At 43.9% G+C, this 26,433-nt stretch overlaps 1 protein-coding gene across 8 annotated transcripts in view; it reads left to right on the top strand.

Annotated features, from left to right (window-relative positions):
- LOC309882202 (high affinity cAMP-specific and IBMX-insensitive 3',5'-cyclic phosphodiesterase 8A-like) overlaps nt 1-26,433 on the top strand; it is a 166,063-nt gene that overhangs the window by 17,449 nt on the left and 122,181 nt on the right. For 3 of the 8 annotated variants that reach the window (XM_082769031.1, XM_082769032.1, XM_082769029.1), the window contains exon 1: nt 9,746-11,363. The exons of 1 other annotated variant lie outside the window; for it this stretch is intronic. In XM_082769031.1, coding sequence (XP_082625157.1) covers nt 11,103-11,363 — 261 coding nt within the window. In that variant the 5' untranslated portion in view covers nt 9,746-11,102. 4 more of the 8 variants (XM_082769034.1, XM_082769033.1, XM_082769037.1 and 1 more) reach the window with 4 other exon arrangements.

A 26,433-nucleotide genomic window follows, 5' to 3' on the forward strand; every position in this document is an offset into this window, starting at 1 on the left:
GATTATCCTAAACAGTTCTAGAACATTTAGCACATCCATCTCTTCCTCTGATGAGCAAAATGTTTAGGACTAGCAGGAAACTTTTAAAAATATGTCTAATGCTGTGTTAAGATGAGTGTTGCAGCATTGTGCTAGTGTAAAAGTGACTGAAACTAAAGCAGTGGGCAAAAGTGAAGGTGGCTGATCTAATGGAGTTCTCCTAACTAATGAAAATGCAGAGCTTTACCAAACAGCCAAAGATTTAAATTTATCTCAGTTTGCCTAAGCGCCATGCTGTGACCACGACGGTGACCTTTAAGAGGGATTCTGGGTGCTATAAACTTCATCGATGATAGGAAATCAGCAGGTATGAAAGTCCATGATTTCTTGGAAAACGACCTTATGGTGAAAAAGCATTTCCTTCTGTTTGACTGGCACTAAAAGCCTGCAACTGAGGCTTGAACTGCCGAGTTATTAAGGGCTGCAGCAAAGCTGTGCTGCTCACAGGGAGCACACACCGGCTCCCACCTCCCGGTGTGGCTGCCCACCCGGCATGGTCCCTTTTACCCCAGAAAGTCACCTTCTGGTGGTCTTGCCTTTCTCTCTCCCACACTTTAAGGAGCAGCCTGTGCAGCTTGCCAGCAAAGAAATAATAAGTGGTGTGTTTTACAAAGCAAATGCAAACAAGGGATCTGCTCCCACTTATCTAAACCTGTGTGTCGGTGATTTTTATCTGAGTGTCTAATGTTGCGGGTAATTTGTGTAGCGATGCGTATCTCTAACTGTGGCTATAGGTTAGTGCCTTTTTTCTATTCTTAAATGTGCAACAACTTGCACTACCAGTCAGAAGTTTGCATGTCTCTGGTTTGTTTTGTAAAAACTGCATCTGCATGAAAGAAGCTGATACATTATACTTACCATATACACCTACGTTCTCCGTGTGCTTTTTCCTGTTATTTAGCTTATATTAATAAAAACTTGAACAAATGCTATGAGGGACGGAATTTGTTATATTCCTTTTTCTAATTTAATTTGTTTTTCTTTTTGATCATCTGCTACATAATCAGTGAAATACCTCCCAGCTGGAAGTGCAGCTTCAACTGTGAGATGCCTCCAGCTGTTTTTGGTAAATGAGCAAGTGGTTTTAAAAATCAAGAGAAGGAGGGCTTGGGAATGGGGTCTGGTCCTGTGTCCTCTTACTGCTGCTGGCTTAAGGTAGGGAGAAAATAGGGACGGGGCTCCTGCCTAGACACTAAATTAACAGAGGCTTTAAGAGATCTGTTATGTCTCTCTTCTCCCGCTCCATGTGGCATTTGGTAGAGAGGTGAATGGTGTCCTCCTTGGGCAGTGGCAGGTGTGACTTTGGGCTAATCTGCTGCAAAAGCAATGATGTTGTTTTTGGGGAAACTTGCAGTAGAAGACAAGTGTTTTCTAATGTTGCTCTCCTAGAGCTTTGCAGAAGTCACCTCTGAGTGGGGTAGAGAGAAGGAGAGAAACTGCTGAGGTTTGGCCCCAAGTCTGTCTTGCCTTCCGTGGATAAGCTGAATTTAGCTTGCTAGCTCGTGCAGTGTTTTTCTTGTATAGGTGTATTTCTCCACAAGTGGAAAACAAACTGTGTTGGGATTTGTTGTTCCTGCTGAAAGCAAGCATGGCTGTGTTTGTAAAATGTTTTGGTGGTGAGATTATTGTAAGCATTTTATGTGTTAGATCTGCCTTCGCTTTACCTTTCTCTCTTAAAAGGCCAGGTGTCCTTTCCCACGTCAGTCTGTGTAATGGGCAGTCACTAATTTGGTTTCCTTCTGATGGGGTCATAGCTTTACATTAGAAGTCCTCAGAGCTGTGTTTTTTTGTTTTGTTTTTTAATGGTTGTTTCTTTCTGTGCCCAAGACTTTCAAAAGGAAGGTATGTACTTATACTGCCTGAGCAAGATGGAAGCTTGGAAGCTTTATGCACAGGGGGCGGAAGAGAAGCCAAATCACTCTGACACTTGCCTAATCATCTGCAGAAGTGCATGGAGATGGGCAAATCTTTCATTGTTTTGTCTGGATTGGTATATCTGTTGTGGTAGTGAATTGGTTTGGTTGTTTTAATTCTTTGTAAAGCTGGGGTGTCCGCCAGTTTCCTCTGAAACTCCCTGAAACCAGAAGTGTAAACCAGCTTAGGGCTGTGGGAAAAGGTGTGTTTAGCACTGGGAGCGGGTGAGAGATAAGGGGAGGAGCAGCATTGCTCCTGGCTGTCTGTGGCCACCGAAGTGTGAGGTCTTATTTCTGCAGAGGGATAGGAAGTGGAGAACCATGCCTTGGGGGCATATTGGGGAGAGAAAGGGATGGTACTGCAGCTTGTTTCAAGTGAGAGGAGATTAAAAGCTTCTGGACTAAGCGTGAGGAATCCACTCACATGGACACGTTAAGTGCATAGCCGGGAGAGACTTGCCAAGGCGAACAGAAACCATGAGATCAGCCTTCCCCCTCGGCAGCGGGTTCATCGCTCCCCCCAATCTGCAATTCTCTCAGGAGGTTAAAGGACGTATTTTAAAACTATTTTTCAGCTCTGTTCTCAACCCATTTGGGTGATTTTTTTTTATTTTTTTTTTTTTTTCTTTTATAGTGCTTGCTATTGTGACTGTGTTACAGAGCCTGTCAACCACTGCAGCACCCAGCTGTGCTGGCTGCGACCATAACTCACGCAAAGTGCCAAGTGCTGTTCTGCTTAATGTGACAGATCCTTCCGTGATAGCGGCACTACAGCCAGCCCTGGTGAGCACGTGGGGAAGGATGGTGCCCATGTGGATAAGATTTATGTTTGCTAGGGCTGTGGTGAGTGAATCTGCAAGGGCTGCCTTCCCCTTTTCAAAAACTCGGAAGATTTATCTCCCCCAAACATCCTGAGAGAATCTCTCTCTCTTTTTTTAATAGCTATCCCCAGAAAACTTGCACTGTCTGGTTTTTCCACCTGCCCTCAGTGTGGTTTCTCCTTATCTCTCCCCCAGGTTGTCATCTCCTCTCGCAATTCTTGTGGTGTTGCTCTTCCCACTGCTCTGCTGCATGTGCAGACAGCCGTAAAACGGAGTTTACAAGGCTCATGATCTATGAGCACTGTGCCATGGCACCACAGAGGTCGGGTTCTCGTGCGTTCCTCCTTACAGCTGTCTGCACGCAGAGCTGCATGCGGGCAAGTGGCAGGGAGTGTAACTTCCCTGATGAGAGCCTAGAGAAACATGAATGCAGTTGGAAAAATCATATGAATCATGAATGAAATGTTACTCACAGAGCCTGACTGCAGTGTAAGAATGGGATGTCAGATGTTCCTGGAAGAAGGGGGTGCATCTGAAGAGAAAGACAGATTGCACGGCCATCTCAACTCATCTGCCTAATGCTAGGGTGCACTTCTTGGAGTTTATTGATGGTTCAGCCACCTTGCTCCACGGAAAGATCTTGCATCAGGGAGATGGAGTGTAGACAGGCAGATGTAGCTGAGTGTGTTTAAAGGTATTGCTTTAGCCCAAAGAAAGGAAATGTCCTTGAGAATACAGTTAACAGGTGTTAAGTGTTCTGATTAGGTCCAGTCCTCTGTCTTACATTCAGATGTGTTTGTAGGGTGATTTTTTTTAGATGTCTGAGTGATCTAGGAACGTGTCACTGCCAGCACATGGGAATTTTTGCAGTTGTGAATATAAAGTAAATTACTTCTTAACATGACTCTGGATGGTGGATGTGCTCCTTAAATAATAAATTCAGCAACCAATGAAAGCCATCTATTTTGCAGGTGGACACCCTGTCTTAAACAGTCATTTTAGTGAGTTTTTCAGCTCCCATCACTGCCATACTGTACAGATATGTTTCTAGCTCTGTATCACATTTTTCTCTCTGCCACTCTCACCCCATGCATCTCTGGAAAGGATGCTGGCACTGCGAGGAAGGCTGCTAACTGCTAACACTCCTGGTTAAAGAGGAGTGGGGCAGGAGAGGTTTCCTGACCTGGAACCCAACCCCTTTGCTTCCCCTGGAGAGGGGACATGGGGAGTCAGAGAGACCTCTCTGTGGCTTTGAAAGTCTTTCTTGAGTGAGTCTTCCTTCGTGAGCCTGATCTTGTCAGCTGCTGAGGTTGGCTTACCGACACTAAGCGCTGCTCCTTGTGGCTTTGATGACCAAATGAGACCGACCTCCTGCTGGAGGAGCCAAGTTGCTCGTTTCTTTTATTGATTGTTTTTTACTTTCTTTTGTTGGATCTAGGCAGACCACAATGTGTTTTTGGGTGTTACGGCATCAGGACCCAATTTACAAGTTGGAAGGGTCCTGAGGCTGTGGTCACCGCTGTGCTGGGCCAGAGGCTTGGGGTGGGGGTCCCATAGCCTTGGGAAATAAAGGGACAACAGGCAGTGACACGGCCTGTAGGGTGTAAGAACTAAGGGCTAGTTTTCTAGGAGAAAGACCATTTCTCATCTGTGGCTTAGTAAATCACAACCTGAAAAGAATGCATAGTAAATGAATGCGAGTTAGCTTAAAAATACTTGGGAAGAGAAAATTCTCCAAGAGGGGAACAGCTAATTCCCTATGGTCACAGCTGGCTGTATGGCACTGTGTATCTGGATAGATAAACTTGCTTGTGAAGCATGGGATAATTATAGGGGAGTGGGTGGGGACGACAGTGCTTTGTTCCTCCCTTCCCCACAGATTTTTGGCTGACTCGAGGCATGGCCAGGCAGTGGGAGCTGCTGGAGGCTGCTTTGGCAGCGGCAGCTCACAGAGCTGCTCTCCTTCCCGCTGAGCTCTGGGGCTGGTGCTGCAGCTGGGTGTTGTGGTGTTGCCTCCTGCATCCCACGGGGGATGCGTTGCCTGGGCAATGGGACTGGAAGGATGGGGCTTAGGTGGCAGTTTCCTATGTGGTGAGCACCTGAACGCTTGGAAGCAGAGGACTGTGAGGGAGAGGAAAACCTGTGAGATCCCTGGACTGGATCACCTCAAGGCTCTGTATCTGCAGTGCCTAGAGATCAGCAGTGCTGTGGGTGTCAGTCTCAGCTGTCTCCGGATCCACAAAGCTTCCTTTTGGGGCAGAGGAGACTCAGAGACCATGCTTTCACCCTTTTCCCTGCATATGTCTTGCTCCACAGAAATCGGGCTACAGCTAAGCCAGCTCTTAAGGAGCAGCATCAGAAGCCCCATGCCAGTCTTTTAAGCTGGGGGGGCACAGAGATCTGGACATCTTTGGTCTGTGTCTGCTAAACAAGCAGGTGCTGCTCTTGGCTGACTTCAGGACAGCCTACAAACAACAACGTAGAGAAGGCATGGTGCAGGGGGAAACCTGGAAAATATTGGACAGATGGACAATGGTGAAAGCAGGAAAAATGGGGAGCTTTTGTGGGAGATTTAAGGGGCTTTGGGAAAATGAAAGGGATGAGAATTGCTTTGGGGCAGGGTGAAGGATTTTGATCTGAGGAGGAGAAATGACAAGAGAAACCAAATGGGGAAAAAAAAAGGTACTTAGGGAAGGAAAGAAAAGGATTTGAGGAAAAGGTAGGAAAAAGGACAAGAAACAAGAAGAGGAAGATAAATTTTGACGAAAGAGTCCTCCACATTGTGGGGACAGCAGAGAAGTAAAGAAAATGGGAAAGGGGGTACATTTTCCTCCCAGATATGCTATCTATCCTCCTGATCACTGAGCAGTGGTGAGTGTGATGTGTACACTACAGCTGCAACAGAAAGCCATTTTGACAGCAAACAGCAGATGAAGTTTTGTAAAAATAAATAAATAAAATAAATAAGTTGCACGTACATGAAGTGTCTGAGCTTTAGATTCAAATGTCTTTGGTGCTAGAGTTGAAAAAGTTGCTGACTTAGACTGTCCTGAGGACTCTGATTTCCAAGTGGCACAGACAATTGTCTGTATTCTGCAATCTGCATTATGCAACAACTGCAAGTCAGACAGCCTGCAAGGCCTTCAGAGCAGGGTTTGTGTTGATTGCTTTTTTTTTTTTTTTTTTGGACACCAGAAAGTGATGAAGAAAACAAACCCATTGTATTTCTGTATTTCATACAATTGAGGATGATTTATTGCAGGATAAGTTCTGTATTTGTTTTCTGTCATCTGAAGGTGCCTGGCTCCAGGATAGGATGCCTGTTCCTCATATACAAGCAAGAGGAAACACCCTGCCTTGCTCATGAGGTGTAATGCTACCTGTGGCTAAGGCAGAAGAACGTGGTTCCTGGTTTTCTATAAGCTGGAGAGATGAGCTGTCAAAGTTTGCATGTCGCGGTAGTTAGCAGCGTACAGCCCATTCAGCTGTTTGTGTCCTGGCACATTTTCCGCAATTCCTCCTCCTCCCTCTCCTCCTCCCCACTGCCTCCTTTGCTGGCCTAGAGACGAGCAGGATTGCCTAATCTTCAGAAGGCCAGAAGACACAGTTGGAACATATAGCTGACTTGGGGGGAGAAGCAATTAAACCAATATAGAGTAATCTTGTATCAGGATTGCTCCTGTCTGCTCACAGGACTGCAGGCACGCTTTTTCTACCACTGAAGAAATGTGTTGTTTTTTTTTTTCTTTTTTCCAAGAGTGCTGGTCTTTGTCGTTCATGCAGGTGCCAGTCCATCATTTCTTCCACATCATTCTGCCTGTCAGTGTCTTGGGCTCTGAATCATTATCAGAATTGGATTTTGGCACCAAACTTTTTCTCTAGGCCTTCATTTTTGTGTAACTGGACAGGAGCAAATTGTCCCAGTACTCACGCACAAACTCTTGCAGTGCGCGGCAGGAAGTGGTCAAGGACAACGTGCAATGGATGCCTGCTGCTAGCACACCACGGGAAAGGAGTTTGTTTGTGGGAGTTAGGGGGCAGACAAGGCGCAGCATCCCTCCCAGATCTGGGAGTCACTCAGTAGTTCAGTTTTTTGTCAAGAAATGAAGGATACAATTTAATTTGTCTTGGAGATGGATGGGGAAGTGGCTGAATACTGTAACTTTTGATTCCTTCTGAATGTTAAGTTTATGCATTTGTACTCCAAGTGCTTTGATCTTCTACAGCTCCCACTTGTCCATAGACCGAGCTGATAACAATCATTGCAAGTTCTTTTCTAGCCTTCATTCTTATTCTGTAATCCTGAATGAAATTCAACCTTATTCTCCATAAATAACCTTTCTCGTTCCCCAGCTGTCTCCTTGTGCTAGCTCTCTTCTGACCTCTCACTTACTGACTCTGCACTGACCTTGCACTTCCCCCACAGCCCTAATCTGCCAGTGTCTACGCTCCTATTCTTCCTCTGCTCTTTTGCACTATTTCATTTTTTGAATAATAGGGACCACCATTTCCTGAGCTGCACTTCAGCAAATAAGCTTGAACAAGCCCCTTTATCTGCAAACAGAACTCATGTAGCATAGTGAAAAATGACTGCCACTGGCAATGATTTTGATATCTTCACCTTTTCTCTCTGATTCTAGACTACAGGTGAACCTATACTTTCAACAATATTTTCCTATTGGCAACAAAAAAATGGAAGTAATATTTTCAAATTTAAGAGAAGCAAGCCAAAGACTGTGCCAGTGTCTTGCTCAAATATATTTATACATGTATTTTTTTAGTTGGATTTTATCAGTGTAGCAACAATTCTGGTAATTTCTCAATGGCTTAATGACTGTTAAGGAATTGTTCATGCATTTTGTGCTCAGCTTACCCTCCAATTCAAGGCAGTGTGAATTCTCATTTGAAAAACTTGCAAATGGAGCTTTAATTTTTGTTGTTTGAAGTTCAACTCTAAATTGAAATATTCAGAAATAGTCTCATAGGCTTAGAGTGGAAAAAATTTTAAAAAAGGGCAAAGAGGTCATATGCATTCCATCTGCATGTATGCTGTTGTTTTGTCTTGCTGCTATTATGTGATGTTGAACAAAGTGCTTTTTCCTCCATGTACTTATTTGTCTGTCATTTTGATAAAATATTGGTTGAATGTTAATTTGCTTCTGAAATTGAAAGCAGAGACGTTTTTAACATTCATGTTTTTGAAATGACACCATGAAATGTCCATGTAGCTGCAAATCAAACCTATTTATTTTACAAGTAGAAGGCTTAACTCTAGGTGTCAGCACTGCAAACTGAATGTGGAGCTTTGAAAATGAAGTTTTGCTGTCTCTGACTCCCCCGGTGCCACCAGAAATTAAGTGCAATAGTAGTTTTGATGACAGATCCATTAAGGCTGAAGAAGAGAGCCCACACTTGTGATTAATGGCACGAGTAAGAACTTCGGCATTCTCTTCTGACACTGCACTTAAGTGCATTCTTATCAGTGGGATTTAGAAAATTAGAAGTTTAACATAAAGAATGAGGACAAGATTCCTTTCCCACCAATGCCCACTGTTTAAAGCAGGTCTGTTAAGCCTTTTCCTTCATTTATTATTAAGTGCTTATCTTAAGTGGGCATCCGAAGTGATGAGAGCACAGGAAGCCGGAGTGATTTGCTAGTACTGACAGGCGATATGAAGCAGCTAAATTAATGGGGTGGATGAAGTTTATGTGACTGTTGCTTATGTTTGAAACTGCACAGTAGCAGGGAGACCAGGGACAGGAAGGCTTCATTTTCCAGCCTTTAACCCTAGCAATTACTAGAAGTAAATAAAAGCATTTTGACAGTGCAAGTACTGTGGTTGTCCTGAAAAAACACATTTCTCAAAAGCGCTGCCTGCTGGCTTTGCATCTCCTGGCCTTACAGGGTGCTGCCATCTGCACCAGCTGATGCTGTGACCTATATGAACGGAGAGCTGCTTTTTGCTGACGTAGTCCTCGCTTATCTGCCTATCTGCCTTTTAATCACGACCTGATGGCATTTCCCATGTAGCTGAGGTAATGCTCAGAGGCCAGCTGTTCCAAACGCACACAAGGGCGCTCTGAACCGGCTGCTTCTGAAACACCGTGACTGATGGGGGCACAGAGCCCTTCGTGATGTGCACTTGGAGGAACTTGAATAGTTTTCCTCGTAACACCTTATCTTCTCTCCTGAGGCACGGGAACTTATTGACAGAAGCCATCTCTCTGAGATTTAGTGTTTTCTGTGGTCCTAAAGCTAAAGTTTGATCTGTCCCTCCCTAAACTGCTGTTGCTTGCTGGGTGACAGTGAGTGGTGTGTTTAAGTACCTCGGTGAGCCCAGGTGCCACAACCAGGACGGAGGGCACGTGTGGCATCAGCACAGCGTGGGCTCTGTGCTTGTGTTGGGGGCTGCCACCGCGCCTGGGTTCGTACTGTGGGCAGTGTCAGGAGTGCCCCCAGCCCTGTGCTGGGCATGGCCTTGGCACCGCCTCAAGCACTCCGCTCCTCTTGAGGTGCGTTAAAGTGGGGTCTGTGCCGTGTGTTGTGTCCTAAGCTGAGGCACGTCGGGTCTCACCGGCAGAACAAGCCTGATTTCTGCGCATGCTGCCGACCAAGCCGGTCTGCAGCTCGGTATCCAAGTCCCGGGGTCTGCCTGGACCCGCAGCACCTTCACCCCAAACCCATTTCCGAGTAACCGCACGGGGCCACAGCCGAGGGGGCAGCGCTGGGGCTCGGCCTTTCCCCGGCTCCCCTCAGGGGGAGCGCGCGCGGAGCCCTCAGCGGGCGCCGTGAGCGCGCAGGCGGCGGTTTGAAGCCGGCTCTGGCGGGCGGCGCGGGCCGCCATTGGCGCGGGGCGGCTGATTTGCATTGACGCCAGCGCGGGCCGGAGGTCAGCGCCGCCGGCGGCTGTCATTGGCTCCAACGCTGTCAAGCGCCGGGGCCGCGCGGGGGGGGGGGGGGGGGGGAGCGGGAGAGGAGGGGAGGGGCGGGGGGCGGCGGGGAGGGGAGGGAGGGAGGGAGGGGGCCGGGGCCGCCGCCGCCCGGTGCAGAGAGGCGGGCGCGGAGCGGAGCTGCGAGCACCGAGCACCAGCACTTCCCCGCTGCACGGCGCGCCGCCGCCACGGCCCTGCGAACGGGAGCCCTCGCCGCCGCAAGCCTCTCCGCCGAGCCGGGACGCTAGGATCGTTTTCCTGCCGCTTCTCTCGCCTTTCGCCTTTTTTTTTTTTTTTTTTTTTAATCTTTTTATCATCATCATCGTCGTCATCATCATTCTCTGGCCGTCCCGCATCACCCCTCCGGCCACACACTGCCCCCACCATGGAGGCCCTTTGATGCCTCCGCCAGCCTCGCCGCCGCCGCCTCCTCCTCCTCCTCCTCCTCCTCCTCGTCCCGCGGCCCCGGGCAGCGCTCCGAGCCGCCCCGCCGCCCGCCCGCCGCCGCCGCCGCCCCGCCCGGGGCCGGGGCCCGGCATGCCGCTGCGGCGCCCGGGGAGCGCCCGGGCCGCCTGAGGGGGGGCTGCCGCCGCCTGAGGACGCCGGGACCGCCAATGTCACCCCCGCGGCCGCCCGCCGACGTGCCCCAGGCGGCGTGACGAGCGCCGCCGGGGCGGATCGGGCTCCTCGCCGGGATTTTTTTTTTTTTAATTTTTATTTTTTTGGGGTGTCTTTTAATTTTTAATTATTATTATTATTATTATTATTTTTTTTTTTTCCTCCGAGCAGCCCCGCAGCGCGGCCCCGAGCGCGGAGGACGAGGTGGGGAGCGGCCCCCCCCGGGAGCGCCGCGGGGAGAATGCGCCGAGCCCCGGGCTAGGAGGGGGGGGTGGTGCCGAGCCCCCGGCCGCGCTGAGCACCGGGGCTGTGCGGCTGCTTCGCGGCTTTTCGGGGCTATTTTTCCTTTTTTTTTTTTTTTTTTTTTCCTCCTTCTTCCCCCGAAGGAAAGCAAGCCCTCCCAAGCTTCTCAGATGGCTTAGGAAAATCAGCACTAACCTGTGAAAATATGAAGTCGACCAGTTGTTGATCCATCCCCCCCCCTCCCCACCCGCCCCTCCAGCCCCCCGGCCCACCGCTGGCTGAGGGGGCGACCAAAGGACCCGCTTCGTGGAGGCCGAGGAGGACAGACACGAGCCTGTCGTGTGCGAGGGACCGATGGCAATGCTTCAGAGTGTAGCGGAGACGCAGGACAAAGATTCAACCTGTTAACAAAAAAAAAAAAAAAAAAAAAAAAAAAAAGCAAAGCAGGGGGAAATACCAACGGGAAGGAAAGAGATATATATATGCACGTATATATATATACAATTTAGAAGTATTCCCCAGGTGGCCACAAAGCATGGGCTGTGCTCCAAGCATCCACATCTCTGACAGCAGAGTGGTCTATCACAGTAGCAAAGAGTCTGAGGAGTGCAATTCCCCTCACCAGACCAACACAACCATGTCTCAGCAGCAGCAAGGCAACCCCGTCCCAGGATTATTCATTAAATCCTCCAACACATCCACTTATAAGGTGAGGACTAATTCCTCTAAGAAAGACAAGAGGGAGAACAGCCAGAGCATGGAGGCAGAGACCCAGACCAGCAGATCCAGTGTTAAGGTAAAAAGGGTGCGAAACACGAGCGCCGTTTCTCGCAGCACACGAGTTGGCTGCAGCGGTCTAACCCAAGGAGTCCCCCCGCTGAAGTAACGCGTTGCGGGGGAGCTTTTCCTGGCTCGAGCTATTACTTTCGTTTATAAACTAATCCCTCTCATGCGATGACTTTGTGGATGTGCCCGAGCCTCTTCGCTCCTCCAAAGGGCTTTGGCGAAGGCTGGGAAGGGGAGCGGTGCGAGCGGCCTCGCTGGAGGCAGGGGCGCAGGGCTGGACGCCCGCAGCGGGCCCGCGGCGGTGGGCTTGGCCGTGGGGGCTGTGCGGTCATGGGGGGCTGCCCAGCGACCCTCGAGCTGCTCGGCTCTGTGGAAGCGGGCAGATCGCAGCCTGAAGTGATCCACTCGGTGGGCTGATCAGTTTGCGTAGCTCTTCCATTCAGAAAGTTGGAAGAGGGGCAGCAGATTTTGCTCTGGGTGCTGGTTTACATTAACAACTTGTTGACCTTGTCTGTTACTGCAAATAGTTTTTGCTTTTTTTTGTTGTTATTATTTTTTATTTTTTGCATGTGTTTCAGTGTGTATACTTATGTGTAGAGATACAAGACAAGACCTGTGTGAAATTGAAGGACACATACTGAAAAAAATTGCAATCTGTGATTAATTTTTTTAAGTGTTAGTTGTATGTCAGTTTGCTTTCCATTGATGTAGTCACGGGCTTATGCATTATACTTTAGTTCCTACTGCTCGAGTTTTTGATTATTCCATATTTTCTCCCTTGGGGGAGGGAACTATCTCTATTTTGAAACAATAATAATTGCAAATATTAAAAAAAAAAAAAAAAGAAAAAAAACAAGAAATGAACTCAAATGCAGTACCTCGGGGGATATTGTATAACATGGCTGATGAGCTCTGGGTTACTGTGATAAGGACTGAGATACACACGCCGTAAATACAAGATACAGGCTTGAGGTGCAGGCAAGAACTAGCAAAATGTCAAGTGTTTTGCAGATCCAGAGAAACTAATAGTTTTTAGATTTCTGAGGATTTTTACACACTTATTAAGGTGGCTTCTAGAACATTGACCTGAAGCAATTTTCTTCAGTACTATGGATGATTTTCTCCATTTTCCTCCAGATTTAGTAAGTACGGTTCACAGAAGTTTAATAAAGGTGTAGAAAAAATGAGAAGACACTGCATGTAGTGAGTCGAAGGAGGAATTAATAACACCTAAGTCAGAATATGAAGGTCAATGGTGTTGTAGTAACGTAAAATTGAGTGCTAGTACTGTACAGGAAACTAAACTGTACGGCTCTGTTCACGCACAGTAGTCGTGCTTATGGTAACTGCAGTGGGGAAAGTTAAGTTGTCATCAGAATCCTGACAATTGCTTTAATAGCTTTATTTTTAATTGTGATTGTAATTGTACATTACAAAGTTTAAAACCAAAATATTGTTAAAGTTTATATTGTGTGAATTCGTCTTCTGTGTGCTTGCTTATGGGGGGGGAAAACAAACAAACAACTCCAAGGACTGTTTCCAGAAGCATAACCATGGAAAGCAGCCTTAGTTTTGTTGTTTGATTTCAAGAACTTCGTAAAAATTGTTGTTACCCGGTTTGGGTAATTTGGCCAGGTGCTATACGGTTGATTTTGGTTCATGTACATGCTCTAACCTCATTGGCAGCTGTTCTAATTTTTATCACTAGGTCTTTTTCTGCCCTTGTCATCACTCTGAGCACATTGCCTGGGTTTTTAGAAATGAGAATGGAATTCTCTTTGTGATCAGTCGAGTACAAAATCTGATTGAAAAATCACATCTACATGATTTTCATGTGTAAAATCCTATCTTTAGAGATGCAAAGCAGCAATGTGCTTCATTTTCTGCTTTTAGCATTAGTGTGAATATTATGATCAGATTTACAGTTCATTACAGTTCATCCTGTGCTAGAGTATAACTGTGTTGTCTCAGAAATTGTGCTGGAGAGAGAGCTACACTTGTCATGGTACAGTGAAGTTGTTTAGAAAGAAATAAAGAATGAGAATGCTGAAGGTAAGGGACCGGAGCCTGAGATCACTGTCAAAAGGAGCATTGGGCAGGACACTGGGCAGTTTTGGAGTTAAAAGGATTTTTGATTTGAGAAAGAACTCTGAGATCCTATGACTTTGGGTGCTTCCACTAACTATGGCTGTTCTTTATGGCACCTGGGATTCCCTCACCTGAGCAGAAGATGCTGCATACCTTTTGTGCTTTGGTGCTGCGGTCAGAACGCGTGTGCACGGCCAATTTACTGCCAGGATGGCATTCTCCTGTTGTCTCAGGGCACTGCAATTGAATTCACATGCATTCTTCTGTCATACATGCACAGATTAAAGGCAAGAAAGTCCTATGTGAAAGCTAGGAAAAAAACCTGGGCTGTAAACCTTGCATTTTCACTCCAGCTGGCATTAGCATTAAGTTTATTAATATCAGTGTAATGAGTAACACAGTGACTTTTACCAAATCAACTTGTTAGCTATAGCACACATATTTTCAAGTCAGGCAGTGTCATAAGAAGAAATAACCCATGCTAATTGTAAAATGGCCTTATATATATTGCTGATTAACCCCCAGGCTTATTCTGGCTTTATGTTTATATCTTATTGTGTCTTTGTGCTGTTGGAATGGCAGAGGATCATTCTCCAGATGTGTGGTGTGAGCGTTTTGGGATTTGCACCAATTTACAAAGTGTAGCTAAAAAAATACCTGTCCTTTCCGAATAAGGAGAAGGCTTGGTTTATCCGTGGTAAACTTGCAGAGGAGCCCTGAAAGTGCGTGTGTGCAGAGATAAGTGCTGTAGTACCTAGTGCTGGTATATATGGGTATGGTGATAGTACGTGATAAACGGAGGAGATAAATCTGTTTGGTCATGGCGCCTGTATCTCCCTCGTTGATTAGTAATTTTATGCGTGGCTTTCATTTGAAAATTCATGAGCAGCTTGGAATCAGTGCTGTACCTAAATAGGGAGCCAGCCATGAAAACCCTTCTTTTAATTTTCAACAGATAGACTCCACAGCTTAAACTCTGTCCTTTTCCCAGTGGAAGATGAGTGAGACTTACTCAGTAGCAGTGACTGAAGTTTGATTATCCAGGGCTACATTAAAAATATCAAAGAAAACTTAGATTAGTCCTGTTGCAAAGGAGACGTTTCCTGATTTTTTTCAGCTCTAAAAGTCTCAAGAAAGTGGATTCAAAATTGTGATAGCCTTTTCATATAGGTTAGTAATGATTTTCTTCTGCAGAAATTTCAGTAGCTGAATTTGTAGTAAGGGTACTTGGCTTTATAGAAATCTGTGTATACTCTTTTAGGGTAATAACTCTGGTTAACATTTAGCATAAATAAGGATTGGCATGGTGTAAGGACTTGATGGGCATTTATGTAAAACTGCTGTGGGTAATTGTGAGGGGTTGCTGTCTGAGCAATGCATGTGTGTCATTTCTATACTGCACTGATATGCACTGCAGCACATACATTGCACATTTATTTTGCCCTCTCATTCTTTTACGTATGTGAGATTTCCTTCCTCTTCGCTTGTGTAACTCTCCCTGTCGTGTATATTTAACACAGAAATGTGTGTGTTTGGGTGCAAGGGGATCGGAAAGTAAATCCAAACTTCCTTTATTGAAAATTAAAAGTAGAGCTAAGCCAGCAGGGCTGAATTTGAAATAGCTTTTTGATTTATCAGTCGATATGGGATGAGCAGTTTAGATCCATGGTGTTACAGCCAGCAAGTTTCCTTCATTGAAAACCTGTGAAATTGTCTGTGAATTTTACAGTCACTGCAAACCAATGGTTGCATAATCCTGTATATACAGGAGGACGTATGCTAACTTCTACCTTCAGTGCTGAAATGGATCTCATCTCAGCGTTTAACAGCACATTATTTAGTCTGCTAAGCTGTCTGCTCTTTTCCTGCCTGTCTGGTAATCCCTTCCCCTTGCAACACTTCAGCTCTCCCTCCCTTTGAAACTCCCACATGTACTGTCCCTACTTCCAGTGAGGCCGTCCAGCCCTCTCGATTCCTCCCTGTTCCCACTGAAACAGCCCTCAGCCGTTCCCCCAGCAAACCTCCCCTCACCGTTTCCCTCCCACTTCCACTGACGTCAGCCCTCCCGTACAGAGATCCTTGCTCCCACTGAGAGGATCCTTCCCACGCTGAGATATGCTAACTTTGCTCAGTCCTTATGACTCGAGACTTCCAGCCCGACGTTTAATATACTTTTATTGCAAGGCATGAACCCTTTTCTCCAGGGGATGGAGGGGTCTAATTTTTAAATGGTATGGAGCGAACCGATGGAGTAACATGTGACCTTTCCATATTCATGCTGGGTTAATATTTAAGGCTTTTCTTTCTTTCCTTTTTTTTTTTTTTTTTTTTTTTTTTTTTAATCTTTTTAATTTCCTGTTGTTTGTAATGTATACTCGAAAAGAACTGGAAATCACTCACAGCATATAGATTGCTATGCTATAAAGACAGCCTAAGATGTGTTTTCAACCTTTAAACCATTTCTTTTTAGTTCCTCTCATGCAAAATGTACCACTGCATTTGAAGGCACCTTCTTGTGTGACTGAGATGAGCAAGGTTAGGTCTTGAATTTTTAGAGTACTCACTGTTGGTAGAAATTCCACTGAGACTCCTTCCAGCTATAAATTCATGTTAGACACGAAACGCTGTCTTCTCTCTGCCCTTTGTGCTGTTCTTCACTGCCCCGGTCTGAACTTGCTTTATGTCTCTTGCCTGGCTGTGCAAGGCTTAGTTGCTGACTTCTCAGCTTTACGTTTTTTGCCACCTGAATGTGTCAGTAGAGGAGATATTGAAAACAAACCTTTTTCTCCAGTTCTATTTATTTAACTTACTGTGTTACCCTCTGTATCCTTAATTGTATTGCTGAGATTAAACTGCAAGTTCATTAAGAGAAATTTTCTACTTGTCAAACTCTACTTGCTAGTAAGACATGCAGAAGAACTGGAGGTGATACAAGTTCTCCATCCATTTCCTCTGTTCCCAGTATTACCTGTGGTGTGAACTGCTGGTGCAAGGTACTGGCATCACCTCACCATTCAAAGTGCCAGCACTTCAGTTTTTGGCATCCAAAATGCTGCATCTAAATATAAATGAAAGATGTGAAATGGTTACACCCACTTGCAGATACTTCATGTTCAAGGATTTTAGATTGGCTTACAATCTGTGTGATTACAAAGAGTGTTTCATTAAGAAAGGTACTCATAGTCCACTTGAAACTTAGAAAAAATATTTTTAGATGCTGTTTTGCTTATATTATTATATTTTAGTATCCTTTTCTCATTTTCAAGTAAATGTCCATATTAAGAAAATGAGAGGTTGAATGATAATTATTTTTAACAGCCATTAACATTTTTCTATCCAACAGTTGCCACTGCCAGCAGTGATAAATTATTGGTTTATTTAGTTATGGTAAGAACTTCTGTTCGCTTCTCTCAGCTTTTACCTTGAGAAGAGACTCCAGAATTGGGCTTAAACAGTACTAACAATGCACTGAAAATATTCCACTTTCTGAGCAGCTACATGCCAAGTGACTTTCAAACGAGTCCTCAAAGAGGAAATAAATATTTAGGGATATGGACAATTAAAGCTCTGATTAGCTTGCAACAAAAAGTAAAAGAAACCTAAAGCAAATATGATAATGAGCAATTTGCCCCCGAGGTAAAATTGTTTCAATATAAGCTTTGCGTAAATCATCGTTTTGTCAGGGGACAGTGCAAGCACCTGCATACCTCGGAGAACAATTTAGCATTGTGTTCTATTTTGGGGGTGTGCATGGATATAATATACCCACGGTGTAAACAGCTTTACCAGCCATGGCTGGAACTAAATCATTGTTAGTAATGTTTCCGTGATTGCACATAAAACGTGATTTTATGTCCGAAGCACAATTTTCTGTGTGAATTGTGTTCAGTGTTTTTTATTTGAGACCCATTAATTCAGTGGAGTTTCACTAGGAATTTGCTTGGCCCCGTGACATTCTATTCATTGCTATCAGTCCATTGGGTAAAATAATTAGGTATCTTCATTTAACCATAATTTAAATTGGCATGGGATGACAAGATGCAAATTGAATAGCTTTCATGTGCATGGCATACTGAATAGGTTGATTGCTCAGAGTCAGATTTTAAGCTTTCAGAGCCATCAAGGAGGCGATGTGGTTAAAGTCTTCTGTTTTTCAAAGATTTCAACATCCAGCCCCTCGTAGGTTCTTTCTTAAAATCCCCGTTCAGGCCAAAATGTAAGAAATGATGATATATACACTGTGAAGTTAAGTAGCGGAGTCTCTAATTTGTGCATTCTTCCAGACCATCCCCTTTTCCTATGGGCTGAACTGTTGGCCTTGGATCAAACTCCCAGGGCCTTTTCTTCTCTTCCTTGTAAAATCTGTAAATATGTCACTGTACATAATATAAAAAGCTTAGCATCCTATAAACCACCTCCCGCGTGTGTGGCTTTGTTTCAGTAGAAAGGATGAGGGCTGGAACCTACTTTTTTGCCATGGAAATGCGTTGAATTAAGTTATATCCACTTTGAGTGTGGCTGACAAGGTAGTTTGTAATGGTTTGTGATAGTCTTTTATGTGTTTAAAGATAGTCTGCACACATATGTGGAGAGAAGATGTCCTAGCAAGGCAAGATGACTTTGACTCAAAAAGGAATATTCAAGATTAAAAGAGGTTTTGGGGTAAAATAATGTTGCTATTGAAAAAGACTGATGCTAGCATGAGGGACTCTTAATTACGGTTCCCATCTGTGCTTGGAAAAGGAGGAATTATAGCTTTTCAGTTCTGTCACTATATTACATTATAGCCAACTTTTGAGCATTAGATCTCTAGAAATTAAGGTGACACGTTTTAGTTCATGTAAAGAGAGTCTCCTTGTTAATCAGACAGTATTTCATTCCTGGGTGAACGAAATTGAAAACCATCTCCAGGACATTATTTCTATTGTTCTGACCAGGATAGATATAAATCCATTTGTTAAATAATGTCAAACAGATTGAAATTGTATCTGTTTCTTTGTTGGAAATTCAGTCTTTTTGCGAAAGCAGAATTATTTTGCACTTTAATTTGAAGTTTCATGGGAAAATGAATGTTTCCTATATTTGGAAAGATCAAAGTAAGAAGTATTTTTCTTTATAAAACAAACATTTTGCATAAGTCTACAAACAGATTTCTGATACCCAGCTTTGTTAAGGGAAAAATGGTAACCTTGAAATCTTCTCATTGTTTGTAGAGTTCCCAGTTTCCTAAGTAAATCCATGCAAAGAAAACACAGAATCACTGGGCAAATATGAAAGAATGACATCCTCTGCTTCCCATTGTTCTTAACTTTGAGTTAGCAGTGACCTTTAGCTCCCTACTGGGATGCAGTGGAAATTTTATGAGGCCCCATCTTACTTGCCACGAAAAGACAACACATTTTCAAAGTTATCTATTTACCATAGCTTTCTGCCTTTACGCTTGAGGTTCTGGTGTGTCTGATACAGTTTCATCAGACAAATAGCCTCATTAAGTGCTCAGCAAAGTACACTTTCCTGGTATGGATCTTGTTTGGAAAAAATCTATACCTATGTTTTAGTTATAGTACACACACACGCACAAAAAACAAACAAACAAAAAACCTGAATATGATGTTAATGTGTTCTGTATTCTGTTATTTGCATTGCCAGATAGAAGCTGTATTTGTACTGAATTACCATGCTTGCTTCTCAGCTGGCGCTGAAGTGTAGAACTCTATTTTTGCAACAGTGGTTTTAATTCCGAGTTTTTAAATGCATAAATGTATCCGTGTGATAGGTAGGTGGGTCAGGATCTGTGTTCAGCTTTGAAGCCTGAGTCTGCAGATGTGTATTTTGTCTTTTTGGAATACTCTGTCTGCTGGTTTAGTTTTTAAGACCTTTTTTTTTTTTTTTCGTAATAAAACTTTGGTGAGAAATTCCACAAATGGTTGAGGACAACCACACCTAGTACTTTGGTAACTTGAAGCAAAAGTGACTTGCTCCATACACTCCTGCAGTTTAACTGCTGATGAAGCTGTGCTTTTCCACTAGCTGTAATTTAGCGATAAATAGCTCGGGGGGGGGGAGCAATACCGGGATGTCCATGGGTACTGGACCCCAAAGAAGCTCTGCCATACACTTAAATGTAGATGGCACTGGGATTGCTGGCAGGATGTCTGTTTCATTTTTCAAAACAAAGCCAAGAACTATTTTCACATACTGAAGAAGTTTATTGGAGGGTCAAATTCTGACTAAAGTTAGTTGTTCAGCCCCTTTAAACTCTGTGGGCTCGAGGGACGTACCTGCGGCAGGGCTTGGACTGCTCTGTTTGCCTCTCGGTAGTGTAGAAAACAGCTCCCTGTTGGAGACAAGATTTGGAAATGAAAATAGTGGCAATAATGGTTGTACTACGGACAAGTTGTTTTCTGTCATTCCACAAAGGCATCAGTATAACTTCAGTAGGCAAGTTCCTGGCTATACTGAAGCTACTGGCAAAGTTCTTAAAATTTTCAGAACAGCCAGAATTTGGTCTCTGGTCTGTAAGTAAAACTTCCCTGGATTCTCTTAAGTGCAACCAGGGTATGTGCCCTTATGGTTGGGTACCTTGTTTTACGATTGTTTAATCTGTACTAATGCAAAAAACCTCCAATGACAGATACTATTAACTGTCTAATGATGGGAGTAATGGGATAGCAAATACTTTTTTTTTTTTTTTTTCCCCAGCTTCATATAACAGTGGGGGCAGTTATCAAGCAGTAGATGTAGAAAGAATATAAATTGCTATGGTTTCAGGTCATAAACCAAGTCTGAGAGACTATTGCTTATCTTTAGAGTGCTGGCTGTGAAAGCTGAAACTTTGAATTTGTTGAAACCTTGAATTAGTTGGAGTTCAGGAGGCTTTATTTTTGTACAAGAAGACTTTATTTTTGCACCTGTGTTGTTATCCAGTTATGTCTGAAGTGCGCTGGGATGTGTTAGGATGTGCTCAGTGTTTTCTGGTTGTAGACGATCATTCTGTAGACAACCCAGTGCAGCGGCGTGGCCACGGCTGGAGGTACTGACCTGGTCAGAAGATCCAGGCTGCCAGCGGATATTGGGCATCTCTTTGGACGAGTCGCTGTATGCTTCTGCTTGCATGCTTGATCTTAATTGTGTGTCATGCAGGATCAAGGCCACTGTGTACCCGGGAACGTGAGTTGCTCTCAGATCAAACTGTGTCCATGTAACACAGTGCTTTGTCTCTATCTGCAGTCAGCAGAATGTGCTTTGGAGAAAGATGTAAGAGTTTATTTAAAGTTACAAAAATGAGAAGAGTTTTTCTTGTTCCTCTTCTGGACTGAGTCTGGACATACTGATTTACTTCTCATTTTTCACAATTTTGGCAAGTAGTATGATAATGGTATCTTCATTTTATCTCCTTAAGACTTGGTTGCTAAGTTGACAAATGCAATAAAAATATTGTGCTCTTGGGTAGAATTTTTTAAATGAATTTTTGATTTCCAAACCCCGTTCTGCTGTGGTCGTGCACGCTTACCACCAACACGCCGTCAGCATGGAACCTGTGTGTATTGGTTTCTGCACATCCTGGTGTGGGCAGGGACCAAGGACAGCTGATAAAAGCATTTAAGAGATTGCAAGTGAGATGAATTGTAACCAAATATGGGGTTATATTTTGAAGATATAGGAGGATCTTCATGACTGGAGAAGCTAGTTACTTTTTTTCATACATGCAGCAGAGTATCCTGCAGATGGATAAAAATGTTGAGGGGTACATTGATACTTTAGAGGGACAAAATGTTTCTGAACCCAGGCAAAGAGGGTTTTGCAAACCCAAACAGCTTTTGTTTTGATATCAACTGCACTGAGAGGAAGAGTAAGTCCTGAAAACTCAGAATCAAAGCTTCCATTGGTTCTGCTGCAACTCTTAATTGACTTAGTATTTGTTTTGCTTTTGCCTTTTGCTGTCAAAGTGATCTGTTTTCTGCAGAATTTCAGATAAAAGGGCTGTTCTTCTTATGCTGACACTGAGCCGTGTTATCGTATGTCCCCAGTTCTGGAGATGATGAGTCTTGTTCCTTGCTGCTCAATGCCATGGAGCCAAGATCTGTCACACAAGCGGTGGTGCTGTCATTCACAGCCCCTACACCTCATAGTGATACTTTATTCCCCCAGTGCATAATCTAATTAGTATTTTACCTTTACTGGTGTGTGGAATCTTTAATTTTGGGGTAAACACATTTTTTTTTTTTTAGGAGTGATTTATGTTTTCTGAAATATTATTGCTTATTACAGCTTGTTAAAATGAACATGTTAGAGCAGTAGCTTATTGGGAACCAAGGTGTCTCCAACAAGCAGCTCACGTAGTCTTTTCCACAGTACCCTGCCTCTGGCACTGGGACTGGGTAGCAAGAACCAGCTTCTAGGGCAGAAGAGAGATTTAGGTTTTGCGATCCTTGTTAATAATAATGATAAAAACTCATGAGGTTCATGAAAGTGCTTAGTGCAGAAGCTGACCTAATGCTCTCACACCTGGCTTTGCTGAGAAAGGAAAGGACAGGGCTTGCCTCTGAAGGACAAGCAGTAGTATCAACCTGTTGGCTTGGTAAAAAATACTGAACATGGAATTTTGGTGGGCATTTTTACTCATGGTGCCTAAAGCTAAATAATGATGCATTAGTTTATAATTTTTACTGAAAGAAAACACAGTTCTGCTGTCACTGTTCATATAATGTTTTACTTGTTTTCTTTTTAATCAGTGCAAAACTTCAAAGTTAGAGTGGGAGAAGGAGCAAGCCCTGCTAGTGGTTGATGTGAGGTGTGGGAAGTCTAACAGCTTGTCTGATCCCAGACTTAGCCCCAGGTCACAGGGTAACCAGTGAGATCCATAGCTGAACTGTCAAAAGAATGTGCTGAAAATATCATCTCTTATTTTGCCAATTAAACTAAAAAGAACTTCTTTTTGAAGGCTAGACAGCTCTGAAGTTTTCTCCCAAGCTAATTTTGACTGTTCTGATTCCTAGCAGCTCTTACAAGGGTCTCCCATGCCCTTTGGGGAAACTCGCTTCTGCTGTACTCTGTGGGACACTGTTCATGGGGTAGATTTTGCCTCATGGGGTAACCTTGCTGGTCTCAGTGAAGTAGTGAAGTTTAAGGACTGTGGAAGAGAAGGAAAGCTGGTACTGATTCAGTGAATGGAGTTTTTTTCCTTTTCTTCTGTGAGCCTTTGAGCTGTGATAGTAAGTACAGGCTCTAGGTGTTCAGATATAGATGTGATGTCCGACCCTATTGCATGTACAGAAGTTATATGGGATAGGAGATGCCTCCCCTGATACCTTGCACTGCTCTGCATTGCCTCCAAAGTTTAATCATGAGGTCAAGAACGGAGACCAGCACAGAATCCATCTGATGGGATCTGGTGCTTGACTTGCAGGTCACTATGGCAAATGCTTTTGCTTTTAGGTTGCAGAAGTCTCCGCTGTGTCCACAGAAATAATACAGAGCAGGGTCTCCTTTGAAATCCTAGATTTTTTGTGTCCTTTCCCTGTTTGCTTAGGGCAAGGAATCTTCACACAACAATGGGAGCAATTTGCCCTAAAAGGTTGAGAAACAAACCTCCTGTATTTTGCCATCATCAGTTGGAGCAATGGCACTGTCTCCATTACTTGTTTTCTAAAGTGTGTTTAGCAATGAGTCCATGTGGTCTTTTGTCCTTTCTTCATGGATGACCTGCAAAGAATATGATTCCCTCTCAGGAAACTTGAGACTTTTGGTCCCTTGAATTTTTCCCCAGCTGTCGGGCATTCTGGCTGGCTGATCAGAGAAGTGCCCAGTTGCATCCAGAGAAGTGCCCAGTTGCATCCACTCATTAGGATTCCCTGTGCCAGTGCTGTTGCATTTCAGGAAAAACGCACCAAGGAAGAGCACCCTGTTGGTTGTGTCTGAAAACAGCTGCGATTCCCTGGCTGTGGACAAGCACTTTGACTGCATTAGGATCTACTTTCCCTTTACCCCTGTAACAATACAGTAAGTAACAGTAAATACTTATGTGAAATGTTACGTGGGGATCTTTAAATGCTTGGCTACTGTTAGCTTCATGCTATTTTGTAACAGTCACGAGGACCTCTAAAGTACCTCATTCCCTTCTTTTTCCCCCCTCCTTTTGCAGAGAGGTGGGTGTGGGTGAAGGGCTTGGCATTTTTTTCAGCAGCTTTCCCAGCACTGGGAGGTCCTAAGCCAGCAGGTGGAATTCCTAGGAGATTTTCCTAAAGGAGAGATCTCCATGGCTTGTTCTGAAATAGCTTAATGATTTTAAGGTAAACCAACAAAATAATTCATGGAGAGGGTTAAAGCATGGCAGAGTATTGGCAGGGTGAAGCTATAGGGTTAGCTGTATGGCTAACAGCACTGCACCTCTGCAGTTGTTGGGTGCTGCAAAACATCTTCATGTCCTTAAGAGTCTGAGTCATGTTTGGGAAACCTTCACCTCTGTGCTGAGGAATGAATTGAGGCTGGTGTTAATGGTTTGTTTAAACACAGGTTCTTAAACACAGATGAATTGATTGCTGTAACTCGGTTTGGTTACTACAGGCATTTTTGTCCTAGAACAGGTGTGAGCAGGCCATCCAGAGGAGTATGTATGTACAAGATGTTTGTCAATTAACTTGCAGTTGGTTTAAATAGAAAACAAAAGCCTAGCTTAGAATACCCTTAGGTCCTGTTTGTTTTTTTTTGTTGTTGTTTTTTTTTTCGGCATTTAGTTTGGACAGGGTCTTTAAGTGCTAACCTGGTTCAGGTGCAGGAAAGATAGCAGTACATGTTGAAGTGCTTTGTTCAAAGCCGTGAACAGCAGTGAGGAAAATAAATTTAGGGAGTACAGAGCAGCCTGGCCTTCATGATGCTGAGTTTTTCTGCCTTCATCTGAGTAGGACAGGCCCCTCAGCTCATGGCTGTCACGTCAATACACCCATCTGCAGAACTCAGTCCCGAGCGCTTGAGGCTTGGATCTTCACAGTTTCCTCAGGAGGCTCTCCTTCCTCTCCCAAATCATATGTTTTTCTGGAGGTCAGACTATCTTAATAAACCGTTGCAGATCGTTCTCAAGTGATTATGCATCTTAACTTTCTAAAAATAGAAAAAAAAAATAAAAAAATATGTAGCTTCCAGACACGCTGGGATAACCAGGGGGCTTTCTTCAGACACTTGGGGAAGGAGCACCATCTCATCACATGAGCTTTCAATTTCTCGGTTCAGAAAAGTACACAGCACTTTCCTACAGTGCATAGCTGGGCACTTTCAAAGCCTGCCTCTTCACACACAATTTTTGAACGATGACTGTTAACTAAACTTGGCTTAATTAAGTTGACAATTTCACAGCTACTTTGAACAGCTCATTATCTGCAGGCTACAGCGTCTCTGCAGCCAAAGCTCCACAATACATCACACAGTGAACCTGCTGACAGGAGGGTACAACTTCCAGCTCGGGCTTCAAGAGATCAGATTTATTACTGCAGTCCTGCACCTTCTAAAACCAGTTAAGGCTCCTTTTACAGATGCTGAAAATACTTTGATCTGTAGTGTAGTCCTACATAGTGTTGCCCACTGCAGATACCACTTTGCATGTTGAAGCCAGAGCTGCTTTACATATGCTGCCAAACTGATAGCAATGTTGGAGTGAGGACAGTGGCTGGGCTTGATTTTCATGGATTGCAGCTGCTGTGTGTTAGTGATAAGAGATCTACAGCATTTTTTATTTTTAATATGCAATTCCTTGTTAGAGAATAGTTCGCTGATACCTGTGTATTTAAAAATTAATTGATTTGGTTTATTCTTGTGCTTTGTCCTTCCCCCCTCCCTGCTCTGATTGTGCAGAAAATTTAGTCTTGCTGAGAGCTGATAAAACACCTGCTGAAGGTAATGGGTACTGAGCTTTCTGACTTTAGCTAGCTGGGCTTCTTAGCTTGGCCTTGGAGGAAGAGTACATGCTGTTCCACAGAAGTCTGCAAACCTCTGCTGCCCACAACCCTACTTTGAAAGATCCCATCGTATGTTACAGAAGCAAGTATCTAGGGTCTGAGATATAGGCTCCTCCTTTCGCCTCTTGCGTTAATATTGCCATGGTCTGTCCGTAATGTTTGTGATTTCTTTCTGGCACGGCTAGGGTAAAGCCCTACAGTAATTGCAGCAATACTGATACTGATGTGCTTGTGACTGCATAGTTTATGCCATTTGAGAGTATGAATACAGTGGTATAACTTCTGTAATAGAAGATTTTTCCTGTGTTTCTTGACATTTCTGATTTAGGCAAAGTCTTAGAACAGCCAAGGCTAGGACTGAACAAGGAATGTTACCTAGCCTGGAAATGTCAGTGAGGGCGTTCAATTTAAAAAAAAAAAATATTTTATACTGGCAAAATCCCTGTTACAGATATAGTGATAGCAGGGAAAAAAATTGGCTAACCTATGAAATTCTAATATTCTAAGGTATTTGCAAACCTTTGCTAAGAAAACACATTTTTTGTCAGCAGAGCTGCGTATGCTAGGCCAGGCAGCAGAACAAACACAGGGAACAGTCCTTGAATCAGGACAAATAAGTGATTGTTAATGGCCTTTGTCCTCTGTTGCTGTTTTTGTGCTTTTAGCATTGGACACTTTGCTCTTCAGAACTTGCTGTAAGTATGGGGCTCTTCATTCTGCAGCTTCAGGTTATTAAGAAAAAGTTGAACTCTCAGTTAATTAATTGCATTGTTTAGTACTCAATAGACTGTTAATAATTATCTCCTGAAGCTGTCCTAGTTTTGTGTTTAAGTATGTGACAGATGATTATTGTACAGAAGATACCAATTTACTAGGTATGATTTGGTGGCAATTTGATAGTAATGCAAAAAGGCTTATGATACAAGGGCTGTGACACCACAGCTGCTTCTGCAGCAGCAGAACAACTTTCCTGATGCTTGACCATGTAACTTCGGCATCCACATGGTCTGTAGCTGATCTTTAACTCCTTCAGTTATATAC

This window comes from Aythya marila, assembly GCF_965140915.1.
Source record: "Aythya marila genome assembly, chromosome: 11".
Lineage (NCBI taxonomy): Eukaryota > Metazoa > Chordata > Aves > Anseriformes > Anatidae > Aythya > Aythya marila.